The sequence below is a fragment of the Sabethes cyaneus genome, chromosome 1, assembly GCF_943734655.1.
Source record: "Sabethes cyaneus chromosome 1, idSabCyanKW18_F2, whole genome shotgun sequence".
Classification (NCBI taxonomy): Eukaryota; Metazoa; Arthropoda; class Insecta; order Diptera; family Culicidae; genus Sabethes; species Sabethes cyaneus.
In genome coordinates, this window is record NC_071353.1 from 11108101 (window position 1) to 11124027 (window position 15927).

The window sequence follows — 15927 nt, forward strand, 5'->3', positions numbered from 1 at the left end:
AGTCAAGTTTGTTCAGTTCAATGGTTCATTCAGTCGTTCTTGGAACACTCCCTTTGCGTGTCGTGTTTATCAGCGTTCGTTGCTAGATGTGAGATTTTTTCCATTCGTTCATACATATTTTTCGGAATGATTTTTCCAAACGATAATCCGGTCATCGGTCAACTCGTGAGAACGCTGTGTGCATAACAGACAAATCCGATAGTCGAATTTGTTGGGCGTAAGCAAGTGTGAGGTAATGATAATTACTATACGCGGTTTCTCAAGTAAGCAAAGTACTGCGTTGCGTTGGTGTGTGAGGTGCTATCGGACGGAATAAAGCTTCGCAAAATGATTATTTTTTGCAACTTCTCGTGTTGAAATCTGGATTTTCCGGTAGTGAATTGACGAAAAGAAGTGTGTCCCGAGAGAAGGCAGCAATTGATATTAATGAAACAATAAGTTCATTGATCAAGGTCATTTGTTCAGCAACATAATAGTTTTTGATTGTTAAATCCAAAGCAACGTTAATGTAAACAAACGTAAAAATATTACAAATTATTTAAGAAGAAAGGAACTGCTATTGTACGAACAGCAACGTCGTGTTCATCGTCGTCGTCAGCATTTAATATGTACATATAATTACACCTTTCAGTCGCCCTGAAGTCGCTGTGGATACCGACTGGGAGTTGAACTTAGAAAATTGGCATATTGTAGTGCACCGGCCAGTCAGTCCAGTAGAGAAAAAACGCGTTTATTTACGTAACAGCGCGAGTGAGGTGGTGCACTGAGGCGCTGAGAGGTATCTTTGTCGGACGTTGGCATTTGGAGGACCGTGAAAGCGTATACTATTCTTCGTTAGGAATACTAATCCACTGCACTGCAAGCTGATCCGCTTCGCAAATATTAGAGAGAGGACAGACGGGGTAACGCAGTAAAATCAAGTTGGTTACGAATTCGTTTGGGCACGGTGACCGCTGAACGCAGCTGCGGGCTGCTAGCAGAAGCAAAACGACACGAACGATGTCTATCGAGGATCGATTCAATGCAGCCGTCAACGTGATTCGTGGCTTGCCAAAAAATGGTAAGTGTTTTATGGGTGTTTTTGTATGGAAATGGTTTATTTTTGTACTTTGCTTTGATAAGATTGCTTGTTTGGTTCGAACGGTTCGAACAAAAACATCGTATTAAGATGATAAGGTGTTTACTACGCGGTTAAAAATAATAAAATTTTAAAACAGTTTGTTATCATCATCGGCTATTCTCTATCAAATATTTAATAATTGACTGTATATGAGTATGGTCCTAATTTTTGATGAGAACGATATTAAAGTAATTTTGTACTGGTAGTGATTATATTTTATTCATGGTCACACAGAAAGGTAAAACCAGTTACTAGCATTTAGACTGGTTTCTCTTTAGTTATGTTGAGAAGCACCACGTACCGACCCTGCAATAGAGGAACCGGTCGGTCATATTTTGGATTAGCAAACGCTCGTATGTTTGCAGCGCACAACTGTACGCCTGTACTTTCTGTAATGCGACAGCAAAACAGATGACTTTAGCTTGAGCCGGCGCAAGATTTTTTTTACTCTCTGCTAAGCAGTACCTTTGCTCAACAGGTTATTAGCCAGTTCCGCTAATGTGAGCACGATCCATCTTGACCTTTACCACCATTAACGTTAGCACCTCGAGATTTCTATACAATTCATACAATACGGTGCCTTGTCGAAGATCACTTGCATCGAAATCAGCGAGGTATGGCGAATAACTTACAAGGTTCGCCGTAGACGGAAGATAAAGAACAGATGTGGCGGAATGGGACGAACCAGCGGTTAACGATGCAGAAAATCAATACAGTTGTTTGTTAGTTGCTTTTTAGTAACATTTGAAAATGTTGCACCGAAACTGGCAGACATGGTTCGGAAGCAATGCCAGTGGTGGACCTTGCGAAAAAATTATTTCGGTTGATTTGTTGATGACCACTTTTAAGCGTTCAATTCTAATGGGTCCGGAAAAAAGGAACAAGGTTTTTTGCCTTTGAGCTGTCACAGATTTTATCGTCCTTGCTCTGAACATCATCGTTTCAATGTTGTCCAAACAATAATTTGCAAAAAAATGGAATTTTCTAAGTTATTGTGAACGATCATTGGTTTGACTAGGATTATTAAAAAATTGTCACGTGTAAAATCGATTTATTCAAACATTTTATTCAAGCATTACTTAGCTCTACACCCTATTGATAAACACTTTCTGAAACAAGCAGCATTGCTTGCTTTGATTAGATAAAATGCCGCAGGGAGGTTTTTTCGAAAAAAGCACATTTGTCTCGGTATCTCTAAGTGCCGACTTGCCTACAAAATTGATAGAAAAAGACGCGTACTTGAAGTAAGCCACCACCACGAAAAACTATTAAACAATGAATGAGGAACAAAAAAATTCGGACTGGAATAATCGGAAAGTCCCGTGTGACGAAAAAGGACCATGGATTAGAAACTCGGGACATGAAATTGCCGAACTCTCAACTTCTGGACATTTCGTCTACCTGCTGCGGCTGCAACACACATGGGCTGGGTACAGCTTTCATAGTGATGGGCGAGATGCGAAAACGGGTGGTGGCCAATCAATCCTCAAATGTGCAAGTCAGAATGACAAATGTAAGAGCCGGTTCTTTAACATAAGCATTATCAACGTGCACAGCTCTCAACTCAGAAGTACTGATGACGACAAAATGGAATTTTACGCACAGGTCAAGATCGTCATCGGAGGTTTCAATGCTCAGGTCGGTCAAGAGGAAGAACACAAACCTCAAACCGGTGGTTGGAGGATTCAGCGCACACCCGTCGAACAAAATGGGTCTAAGACTGATCGACTTTGCCGCCTCCAAGAACATGGCCGTACGTAGTGTCTTCTTTCAGCAGAGATAACTACAAGAGTACGGCTGGAGGTCACCAAATCAGACAGAATCACAGATCGACCACGTTTTGATTAACTGTCGATACTTCTCAGACTTCATTGACGTCAAATCCAATCGAAGCGCTAACGTTAACTCGGACCGTAGTGAACAATATTCGGCACCGATGCCAACCTGCCTGGAAGAACAGGAGAATACGGAGTTAAAGCATCTGCATCGTTCTCAGGAACCGCGAAAGTTTTATCAAAAACTGAACGGATCCCGCAAGGGCTTTGTGCCGCGAGCCGCAATGTGTCGGGATAAGAATGGCAGTATTTTAACGGATGATCGTGAGGCAACCGAAAGGTGGGAGCGGCACTTCGATGAACACCTGCATGACGCCCAGACGGAGAACCATGGTGGTAGAAAAAGCAATTTCGGCGGCTCGACAAACGGGGAAGAGGTGCCAGCCCCAGCGATAGGCGAAGTTAAGGAGACCATTATGCAACTAAAGAACAATAACTCGATTGGAAAAGATGGCATCGGAGTGGAGCTTATTTCAATGGAACCAGAAAAGCTTGTCATTTGTATGCACCGGCTAACTGTTAGAATTAAGGATCAACTACCGGAAGCATGGAGTTATCTGCCCGATATACATGAAGGGCGCCAAGCTGGACTATGAGAACTATCCCGTTTGTTTGTTTATTTATTTGTACATCAACAGGCCTTGTAGCCCAAATAATACCCTAATCTAAAAATTACGTGCTGTTGATAAAAAACGGGTTTTCAGCACGTTACGGCTGACGTCAAATTCGAAGCTGGAGTAAAAACGGCGTTAAAGTGGCGTTGTAGACCGGTAATCTTGCTGAAGCTGCTGTAGTTAGTCCGTCGATTCGGCAATGTATGACTCCGGACTTGAATATCAAGGATTTCCAATATATATGGGCAATCCACTCGCGAGGTCAATAAATCGGAGACAATTATTGCTCTATTCACGATATCACGACGAACATGAAGGGGGTCTATGTCGATGAGCCTACAGCGTTGTTCGTAGATTGGCAGCTGGAAAGGGTTATTCCTTGGAAGTCTCCGAAGAGCAAAACGAATGAATCTGCGCTGTACTGACTCGATTCGGCTAACTCCATTTTGATAGCAGGGACTCCAAACTGGAGCACAGTATTCAAGATTGGAGCGGAATAATGCACAATAAAGAGCTTTCAAACAGCACACATTGTTGAACTTCTTGCCGATGCGCATAATGCACCCAAGGTTTCTGCAGGCTTTGTCCATGATGAACGCGATGTGCTGTTTGAAGGTAAGTTTAGAGTCGTATTTGACAGCCAGTAGTCAAGAGAGAATGGGTTCAGCTTTCTAGAAAATGTGATGACTTCACACTTGTTGGGGTTTAGCAGCATGCGGTTATCGACACACCATTTGGCAAAGATCGATAGTTCCTCCTGAAGGACAGCGGTGTCGGATAGATTTTCAACGTTTGAATACAACGTGAGGTCGACAAGAGTCGCGGACATTTAAGCAGGTAGTTGACGTCTTTGAAGTAAATAAAGAATGTTAAAGGACCGAGATGGCTGCCTTGTGGTATTCCAGAATGAGCAATGAACGATCCTGAGAGACTGCCTTCAATGTTCACCTTTATGTGGCGATCGGTTAGGTATGAACGGAACCAACGCAGAAACGGATCACCTATGCCTAGCTTATCTAGTTTGGCAGTGGCGATTTGGTTATCAGAGATGTACTGTTTGAAAAATGCAAATACTGGTTCAAACATGGCGAGCTCAAGCAGTTTCGAAATTGAGTTTAGAGCAGAGATTCCTCGATAGTTATCTACGTTTTTCCTATTTCCCTCTTTATGCACAGGGAACATGTGTGCCGATTTCCATGCTGAGGGAAAGATACCTGAGTTGACGGGTAAGCTGAAAAGAAGTCTCATTGGAGCGGCGAGAGCGTGGATGCATTTTTTCAGGAAAACAGGTGGTATACCGCCCGGTCCAACTGATCGAGAAAGTTTCAACTTTGCGGCGGCCGATGTAACCATCACTTCATCGATGGTGAGACTATTCAATGAATGGCCCAGGAAAGAAACACACTCGGTCGCTGTGGATATCTCTGCAATCGTCAAACTTTCTTCAGTAAATACACTGGAGAATTTCATCGAGAACAGTTCACCGTCGCCGTTTTATCACCCAGGAACATAACCGAGGGTAGACCGTCACCTTTCCGGGTTCCGGGATTTAGGGTTACGTTTCAATCTTCGCTCGACATTTCTCAGGTAGCTTCGAAAGTCGTAGTGGTTGCGGAGGGATAAGGTCCTATAACTCGAAAATTTCTTTAGAGCAGCTTTTTCCTTTCGGATTTGAGACGACGCAACATAGTGTTTAGCCAGGGTGTCTGGTTTAGAGCGGGAGCAGTTTTTTGGGAACGTGGCGATCGATGCCGTAGTTCCAGATATTAGAGAAGGTCGTGGCAGCAGTGTTTGTATCGTTATTATTGCAGTTGATGCTGCTTAACACATTTAGAATATCCTCAAATTCAGCATGGGCGAAGTCGTAGAAGACGGCTGGAGGCGCAATATTTACATAACGGAGTATTTGTTGGCTGGTAGGAATTAGCAGAGCTGGATGATGCAGAACATGCTTGACAAGCGGGGTAGGCGCCATCGTCACTTCCGGGGCCTGGCTACGAACACTGGCAAAGCATAGATCGCTGGGTATATCGTTTACTTGTTGAACGGTCGCAGTACTATAGCAATCGAGCAATTCAATATTGATAGGCCATAAAGTTGACGAACCCATGTCGGCGTACAGGAACCCGTAGCCGCGTTCACGCCATTTAATGCCAGGTAGATTGAAATTGCTCAGAATAAAATGGTCATCCGACGTAGATGCCATCGATGCTACTCGGTTAACTGAATTAATATGTGCATTCAGAATAACCGGGTCTCGGATGCGCTCAGGGGGTATATAGATAGCACACAACAATAGTCTACGGTTTGAAAGTTTGACATTTGCCCATACTTGCTCAACCGGCAACCACTCGACGTTTTCGATGGCGAAGGCCTGCAACTGGCGGTGGACCGCAATCAAGACTCCGCCTACCGTAGCTTTGCGGCTGTTGTGCACACTTCGATCGCAGCGAAAGACCTCGTAGTTCGGCCCAAATATCTGCCGAGAGTACGTACGGTTGTCAAGCCAGGTTTCGGTCAGCACAATTATCTCGTACGGACTGTCGGCGCATGCTAGCAGGTAACCAGGACTACTCGCGTTCATACCACCAACGTTTTGGTAATAGACGTGGACGGGATGGAGGTCTCAGAGGCTCGATGGCGATAAACTAGAAGCGAAGAACGGATCAGTAGGGCTGGGCTCAGCGATTTCAAACTTGCCTGGAAGGCGACTTTGGAAGCCCCGTTTCCTGCACCCGTAAGCAGGACCGGGACCGGTTGGTCGCTGGCTGGAAAGGCTCGACTGCGGCGGGGGGATCGGGGTCGTCCATAATTCCATCTACAGTGCGTCCCAGCATCACGATGGGCGATAAGACATGCGGATGTCTGAGGTCACGGTCGTCCTGGTGGAATATCCGGGTTCCAGCAGTTGGAGTGTCGAGCGATCATCGTTCTGAATGCCGCCTACAAAGTGCTGTCTCAAATTACTTTCCGCCGTCTATCACCAACTGCGAACGGATTTGTGAGAACTTATCAATCCGGCTCCGTTAAAGGACGGTCCACAACGGATCAAATATTTATCATGCGGTATATTCTTCAAAAAAGTCGTGAATACAGAGTTTCCACTCACCATTTGTTCTGTTTATTTTTGTTTATTTTCTGTGGAGTAGGGAAAAGCACTCGGGAGTGATACTCGATGTCGTTGTATCATCTCCCGTGGGCACAAAACCTCTCATTTTTTAATTGTACAACAGATAACATGACATGCTACAGTACAACATTGCTTATATACTATCCTATGCGCTAATTCACAAATAATACACCCAATTTATACACACTGATTAAATACTTATGAGGCAGATATAACAAGACGAAATTTCTTCTTTAACGTAGCACGAGAGACATTGAAATCGAATTCTTCATTACAAACGTTAAACACGCGACATACACTTACTAATGGTTCATTGTGGCCGTAGTTTGTGCGAGAACCAGGGATGAACAGGAGATTATTACGACGTAAATTTTGAGGCCTCACATTGAAATTGAGACGGTTAAGCAAATCGGGGCAGTCAATATCCGAGCGAATTAGATCGGCAACAAAGGTAGCCTTAGCAACATCGCGACAAACGCTTAGCAGGTCAAGTCCAGCTAGCTGACATCTACTTTCATAAGAAGGTAAATTATTAGGATCATTCCATGGAAGGAAGCGAAGGGCACACCGCAAGAATTTGTGTTAAATTGCTTCAATTTTCTGAATGCCATTTTGGTAATATGGTGCCCAAATAATAGATCCATATTCTAAAACTGAGCGAACCAGAGAACAGTAGACTGATTTAAGACAATGGACGTTTTTGAATAATTTAGTTACACGAAACATGAAACCTAGAGCGCGCCCAGCCTTTGCAGAAATGTAAGCGATGTGTTCTTTGAAGGTAAGCTTAGTATCCAATAAGATGCCTAAATCTTTGACTACAGTTATTCTATTCAATATTTGACCAAACACTTTATAATCGTATGATACTAGCGTTTTCGTAGCGTAGCGTTTTCGAGAAAATGAGATGACAGAGCATTTCGAAGCATTCAAAACCATTCGGTTGGTAACGCACCATAAGTAAAAGCTATCCAGTTGCTTTTGAAGAAAGATTTGGTCGTCTACGTTTTGTATAATATGAAACAATTTAAAGTCATCGGCATAAGATAATTTCTGGTATTCAATGGGTAGGTGGATATCATTCAGGTATAGTAGGAATATTAAAGGACCTAAATGACTTCCTTGCGGAACTCCAGATGTTGCGGCAAAAAATATCGATTGAGTCACCGATTTTTACTGCCATCTTGCGGTCATCCAAGTACGAGCGTATCCAATTCAGTATGGAGCCGGAAAATCCAAAACGTTCAAGCTTAGCAATTGCAATTTGGTGGTTTAGTTTATCAAATGCAGCAGAAAAATCTGTATATATTGCGTCAACTTGGAGACGTTGTTGCAGCGCACGGATGATTGCAGATGAATACACCATAAGATTAGTGTTTGTAGAGCACTTAGAAATAAACCCATGTTGTTCCTCCGCTATAAAATTACGGCAATAGTTAGTAAAGTCGAGTGTAATCTTTTCGAACAATTGGGAAACGGCGCTCAGAGACGCGATTCCACGGTAGTTGCAGCAGGTTGTTCGTTGACTTCAATGCCGCAAATGCTACCATCGACCGTAAACAGCCGCTTGGGCTGTAGTATAATGATCGACGACGATGAGTTTGAAGTAGTCGATGAATTTGTCTACCTTGGCTCACTGGTAATGACGGACAATGACACTAACCGTGAGATACGGAGGCGTAATATCAGCGGAGGTTGTGCTTACTATGGGCTTTATAAGCAATTGCGGTCGAACAGACTACACACTTAATCGGTTCGGTAAAATTTTACCGAAATCTAAACAGCAGAACGTTCGGTAGAATTTTTTATTGCACCAAACATTATTAATGATCTGTAAACGTCGATTGGCACCATCGAAATTTTTACCGAACGTTCAGCTGTTTAGATTTCGGTAAAATTTTACCGGATTCGGTGCTTTTTGTTAAGTGTGTAAGCCCCTGTACAAAGTGCACCCTGTAGAAGACGTTTATTAGACCTGTTGTCCTCTACGGGCAAAAAACGTGGACAATGCTCAAGGAGGTGGAGGACCTACGAGTGCTCAGAGTTTTCGTAAGACGAGTGTTGAGAACGATCTCCCGCGGCGTGCAGGAGAAGGGAGTATGGAGGCAGAGAATGAACCATGAACTCTATGGCAAACCCAGTATTAAAAAAGCGGTTAAAGCTGGACGGATACGATGGGCAGGGCATGTTGCTAGAATGCCGGACAACTGCCCTACAAAGATATCGTTCGCTTCAAATCAAGTAGGAACAAGACGACAAGGGGCGCAGCAAGCAAAATGGTTAGACCTGGTGGTGCAAGAGTGGGTTACCCGTCATGGCTTTCACCTGTCGTCAGGACAGCCCGGACGTCGTTTGCTAAGCTGCGTCGCCATGAGCCTCTGGGTCTGCCTCTTCTACGCTGCCTTTGCGGATTTCAGTCGAGTGCTTCTCGGTAGATCTCGTTCGCTCCTTTCCCCAAAGTGTGTCCGATCCACTTCCACCAACGTTCTCGGATTTCTGTTGCTATCTGCCGTTGATGACATCGACGATGAAGTTCCTCGTTGGATATCCAGTTGTGATATACCGCAGGCAGCGATTAATAAATGCCTGCAGTTTTTGCGTTATCTCCACTGAGACGCGCAACGTTTCGCAGGTGTACAGCAATACGAATTTAACGTTTGAGTTGAAAATTTTCTTATGTAGAGTGATTTGGTTTGAGCGCCAAATGTTACGCAAATCTGCAAAGGCACCCCTGACCTTTCTGATCCGTGTGGGTACATCAGTCTTGATACCACCATCGGGCATTGTCTGGCTGAAGTTTTTGGAGCGTCTATTTCAGGTTGTCTGGCTATCAAGATATTGAAAGGCATCCGCTTGCTCAACCTGTTGACCCGCTACTGTGAAGGATTATCATTGTTCACTACCATAGACACAGTCTTTGCTACATTGACTGTGAGACCTACTGCCTGGGAGCTCTCGGAGAAATCATCTGACTTAATCTGCGTATCAAATCGGCGTTGTGCGAGCAAGACAATGTCGTCGGCTAGGCCTTGGTCATGCGCCATCGTTAGAGTATTCTAAGGCAACGGTCAGCAGTCAATCGCTCCAACTAATATTTCATTCATAACGATGAGAAACAGCACCGGTGATAAAATACAGTTCTGTCTCACGCCAGCAGTAACCCTTCTAGGGTTGAACAAGACGCCGCACCGTGGGATGAAACCCAAATCTAGGTGGACAAAAGTAATTACGCTTAAACCGTTAGTCCTAGGTATAAAGTATCTTCGGAGAAAATTTGTTATTTCAACTTCCGCATTTTTTGCTGTATATGGCATTAGGGTGACCATCATAGTAGGCGTATGCAAAATATAAACTTTTTTATGGTTGAAGTTAGCTGAATGAAATGTTTTGCAAAGTTAAAGAACATTAAATTTTGAGTAACTTTGCTGAAGAAATAAAAGCCCTATCTTTTATGGTTGATGGACTGCGGTAATTTAAAGTTTTTTGGTCGGGGTGGACCTAAAAAATCCGTTTTTCCTTAATATGTCCTTTCGTGTTCATTTCTCACAAATCATACCTTCTGAGCACTTTCACATACATTGAAAACGCACATTTTATTTGAAGGAATCAGGTTGCTATCTCCTGCGGTTCTAAAGCTACAGACAGTTTTTCTAAAAAAATATGCTTTTTTCAAATGTCAATAACGTAAAAACTGCTCAAAAGCAGCACATGAAATTTTGTATGGATGTTTAGTAATATATTGGCTACCGAAATTAATTGAGATCGCATCGGTCCAGGTCGGCCCTTTTTTGCTAGACCGTATTGAATATGAAGTAAAAATTACCGTTTTACTTACCAAAATCACAATTTTTACGGTAATAAAATGGATTAAAAAACAAAAATAATTCTAAATATTTGTATTTAACTTAATCATGCAAAAAAAATACAAATAAATATTTTTGTTTTTTAATCCATCTTATTACCGTAAAAATTGTGATTTAGGTAAGTAAAACGGTAATTTTTACTTCATATTCAATACGGTTTAGCAAAAAAGGGCCGACCTGGACCGATGCGATCTCAATTAATTTCGGTAGCCAATATATTACTAAACATCCATACAAAATTTCATGTGCTGCTTTTGAGCAGTTTTTACGTTATTGACATTTGAAAAAAGTATATTTTTTTAGAAAAACTGTCTGTAGCTTTAGAACCGCAGGAGATAGCAACCTGATTCCTTCAAATAAAATGTGCGTTTTCAATGTATGTGAAAGTGCTCAGAAGGCATGATTTGTGAGAAATGAACACGAAAGGACATATTAAGGAAAAACGGATTTTTTAGGTCCACCCCGACCAAAAAACTTTAAATTACCCCAGTCCATCAACCATAAAAGATAGGGCTTTTATTTCTTCAGCAAAGTTACTCAAAATTTAATGTTCTTTAACTTTGCAGAACATTTTATTTAGCTAACTTCAACCATAAAAAAGTTTATATTTTGCACACGCCTACTATGATGGTCACCCTAATGCCATATACAGCAAAAAATGCGGAAGTTGAAATAACAAATTTTCTCCGAAGATACTTTATACCTAGGACTGACGGTTTAAGCGTAATTACTTTTGTCCACCTAGATTTGGGTTTCATCCCACGGTGCGCCGTTTACGAGTAATACAGAGCAACGTGATGCTCCGCTAGTTACAGTATTTAGTAAGGGCTCCTTTTCTAGGGACTTTGACCGTGTTCTGCACGATCAGTCAGTAACTGACCAGCTTAGTTCTTTAGCGGCTTGTTCGTATTCATCTTGGCACCACAAAGGCGGCGAGAAACATCGTTCAAGTTAGTCCAGGATCTCTTGTCCGACCAACAAGCTTGTTAAACAGCCCTTACCAGTTTGGCGTATCGTTGACGGGGAGCTGTCTTAGCTCTGGCTCTGGTTCGCTCAATACCGGCTTTTGCCTCTCTCCGCATGACGATCATCCTCCAAGTTTCATCCGAAATTCACTCCCTTCACCCGCTGCACACTTCTTGACGCCGGTCCATTGCTATTCGACGGTTCCACCAGGTGGCAACTCCGAGGCTGCTTCAATTAGCGATAAAGTTGACGCACCAAAATCAGCGTACAACTACCCATTGTCGGTGTTCACGTCATTTGTTCCTAGGCAGATTGAAATCGCCCAGAATATGATGCGCTGTCATAAACAGGAACACGAAATTAACGTGCATATTCTTACTTACACCCAGAACCAGTACAGTAAGCATTGTCCGCACTAGACGAAGAAAAAGAAATTGCTTTGCGAAATCACAAAAAAGCAATACTGCGTGGAAAACGATCAAAATTTATAGACTCTAATTGTGTTTGTCCATCTGTTTCATGGCCAGCGGTGGTGGCGAGCAGCAAATCGCTGAAGGGCACCGCACAATCAAATGGCTTTGCTTGCGCCATTGGCATCAAATGACTGGGTAAAATATTGTTTACGTCCGTGTGGTTTTTCGGCGCCACTCGTCACTTTTACAACAAAAAATCCTATCAATAAGACTAATTTACACACAAAATGCACAATGTGAAACTATCGTTTGGTACAAAAGCAATGCTTACCTACTAGGTATTGAAGTAAAAGCGAAAAAACATGGTTTTGTGTTTTAAAACTAAATATTGAATAGAATCTCCGTTATATCATTTCTCTTTAAAATTAATTCATTCCGGCGAGCTCGTGCAGCAAAAAGAAAACAAATCAACCGAGCGTTTCTATAGTCACGGAATAAATAATGCCATAAATTGTCAATAAACCGTAATACGGTACGGTATGGAACTGTGACTGCTTGCTTTGATTTGCTCATTCCAGTCAGGTCCAAAGCACTCCCAATGGTGGTGTGCAAATTTCATCAAGCTCTATTGACTTGCAGCGCCGTCCCGCCGTATCATCCTTGCCCGGATGGTGCTCGATAGAGTTTTCGTAATCCACTCCGGCTCTTGTTTTTTCTGTCGACCCGTTCAAGCTGGCGCTAAAACCGGTCGCTCTTGATGACCGGTGTTTTTGTTTCGTGTCTCGCGTCTTGCTGTGCGTCTTTGGTCAGCTGGAAGCGGGCCTTGACTAGCGCGACGGACCAATGTTATGGAGCTGCGTGACGAGCGTGTTTTACATTTTGTAGACTGCGATCTTTGTAGCTGTACTGGTACTCGTATAACGCCGTGTCATGTTGTTAACAATTATTAGTGGAAGTTGGTAGGTTCCTAAGTCGGGAGATTTCTCGAACTGAACAGAGGATTATTAATATCTAAAGTTTCCTTATCAACGTCGCAAAATTATCCGCTTGAGATGATAAGCACTAATATTGTTGTTTAAATTCTTCACTTTGCAGGTCCTTATCAGCCAAGCAATGATATGCTGCTTACTTTCTACTCGCTTTTCAAACAAGCGACTAGAGGAAAGTGTTTGGAACGGCGCCCGGCTTTCTGGGATGTTGTTGGAAGGTAAGTTTTCAATACCTACCTATAATTATTAGGCTATGACAATCGTCTGGATTTTTTTAGAGCCAAATACGATGCCTGGAATCGGTTGGCGGACATGCCACAGGAAGTGGCAATGCAGAAATATGTTGACGAGCTGAGAAAGGTTGTTTATACCATAAAAACTATCACTAGCAGTATCTAATTTTCTATTATACCACTTAGATCGTCGAAACGATGTCCTACACCGACAACGTGGCTAACTTCCTGCAGTACGGCAACGGCGATGACAGTGTAAGCATCAACGATCTGGAGATGGTCGCCCCGGAGGTAATACAAAAAGTTCGCTCTCGTCCGAACTCTCCGCTGGCATCCCGCGATGCCAGTCCATCGCGTAATTCACCAGTCACGACCGCTCAACAGCAGCAACCCATGGTCAATGGTTATCACAACGGTACGGCCGTACCGAAGCCGGTGCTCGCCAATGGCTACCATCACTACTACCAGAATGGAGGCACCCAGTCGGATCTAAGCGATGACGAGTACATCGATACGGTGGATGACTCCGAAACTGAGACTCCGTTCCGTCCTATCGAGTCTGCTGCGGTGTTTACGTCGCGCAGCCGGTCTGCGCACTCGGCCGCCGGTGAACGAGAGCTTTTCCATAGTCTTACCCCATCGGTTGGAGGTAATGCAGAAGTTGCAGCCCATCTAAACCGGGCCATTGAACGGCTCAATGCAAGTGTCCAACAAGCCAACAATCGAATCAATGTAATAGAGCAGACGGTTGCCGGTTTGCGGTCGCCAGCTAAAAACTATCCGGCATGGTGGCCTTTCGAGGACATTTCACCGCGGTTGTTGGCTATGATTATCCTCTGGCCACTGGTCGTTAACCGGATGATGGTTTGGCTACAGCGGAAAAAGTGAGTTCCGTAAATTCAGGCTGCCTTTAGCGTTTGCTTACGATGTTACTAACTTGAGTGCGGTGTAAAAAAACTGTAGTGATCTAGTTTAAGCTTTTATTGTTTTCATTGGACATTGAAGAGCAGATACAGCAATGGCCCGGATGGAGCACGGTACAACTAAGATCAGTTTTCACAAGGCAGTAGGGATATATAATTTAAAACACATTCCAAAGTGACGCAGAGTGACCCGCTGGCGGACTTTGATCCAACAATGGTACCTTTTTCGTCTGCCAACGGGACACAGAAGTTCTATTAACTAAATATGCCAGTGTCATTGCACAGGTAAACTAAAAGTATGCGTCCGCGTCGCAGAAATTACGTAAACTAGCGTACTTTTCAATTAGTGATAATCGACGGGATGGAAAGCAAGGCAAGATCGTTCAAATGATAGGAACAAAAGTGCAATTCATTTTTCCTTGGATGGGTACATATTATCGTTTAGGTTTATCATTTTCACTGATACAATTGCCAAGGTTCGGCAGAGCGCAAAGAGCATTTTTTGTAGTTTTATTTTTTTTACAAAAGACTAAAAGCATTTGAAAGTTACCATCACTTTTTGCTGCTGTTTTGATGACGGCGTGTTTATTTATTTTATTATTTGTACTACCAAGGTGTTTGTCATATGAAATTTGATTCAATTGTAAAATCATTTATGAAATAAACAATATAGAATTAGCAAAAGTCTTATGGTTTAATTTCGATTTTTTTTTTGTAAATGTTCGAGCTAATCTTTTGAGAATTGGGTCAAGTTCTTTCACTTGGACATCTCAATTTTCAAAGTTTACGAAAACTGACAAGAATGCAAATACTTAAAATTCCCGAATAAATTACTTGCGTAGAAAGCAAGCATGTCCGTAATTCACGAGCTGAAAGGTTACTAGATTTGGTGCACTCGGATTTAGTCGGTCCGTTGGCCGAGTTTATGGCCGAACGTCAGACAGGATGAAAGCTGAAAATTTTAGAGACCGACAATGGGACTAACTTCGTGAATGCAATTCTTCGCAGCAGTTGCGAGAAACACATATCCGTACACTCCAGAGCAAAATGAAGTAGCAGAGCGAAGACTTCCAAAACTATTTTGGGCCGAGGCAGTGTCAACAGCGACGTATCTAGTAAACAGAAGTCCTGCTAGATTCTCAGAGATAGCTCCAGAAGAAGCGTGGTGAATTTACGTCAAAAACGTAAAAAGTTTGATATTAAATCCCAGGAAAGCAATTTTTGTGAGATATGATGATGATATGCGTAACGTAGTGATAATGCAGGAAGGAAAGCCGCAAAATTTAGGTAGGTTCTTGATACTTTATTTTTACTTACTTAATCAGCTCCAGGCCGTAGTTTCTTCTGTTGTACGAAGAAGTCGTCTCCATTCCACTCGGTCCATGGCCGCAATTCGCCAGCCACGTAGTTTGCGTAGGGTCCGCAGGTAGCCTTCCACTTGATCGATCCATCTTGCTCGCTGCGCGCCACGCCGTCTCGTTCCAGTCGGATCATTATTGAGAACTTTTTTAACCTGGCTGTCGTCCGACATCCTCACGACGTGCCCAGCCCATCGCAGACGCCCGATTTTTGCGGGGTGAGCGATGGGTGGTTCCTTAGCAGCTGATGCAATTCATGGTTCGTTCGCCTCATCCACGTTCCGTCTTCCATCTGTACTCCACCGTAGATGGTGCGCAACACCTTCCGTTCGAAAATACTAAGCTCGCGTTGGCCCTCCACGAGAATAGTCCATGCCTCATGGCCATAAAGGACTACCGGTCTAATCAGCGTCCTGCAGATTGTTAACTCCATGCGGTGGCGAGTTTTGTTCGATCGCAGCGTCCTACCGAGTCCAAAGTAGG

The 15927-nt window shown here is 43.2% G+C and overlaps 1 protein-coding gene across 1 annotated transcript; it reads left to right on the forward strand.

Annotated features, from left to right (window-relative positions):
- Positions 1 to 48: 48 nt before the first annotated feature.
- On the forward strand, positions 49 to 14719 carry LOC128737493 (acyl-CoA-binding domain-containing protein 5). The gene is made up of 5 exons (XM_053832138.1): positions 49 to 232; positions 632 to 1060; positions 13037 to 13148; positions 13209 to 13290; positions 13350 to 14719. The coding sequence occupies exons 2-5, from the start codon at positions 1000 to 1002 to the stop codon at positions 14049 to 14051; spliced, it is 957 nt and encodes a 318-aa protein (XP_053688113.1). The 5' UTR covers positions 49 to 232; positions 632 to 999; the 3' UTR covers positions 14052 to 14719.
- Positions 14720 to 15927: the final 1208 nt, after the last annotated feature.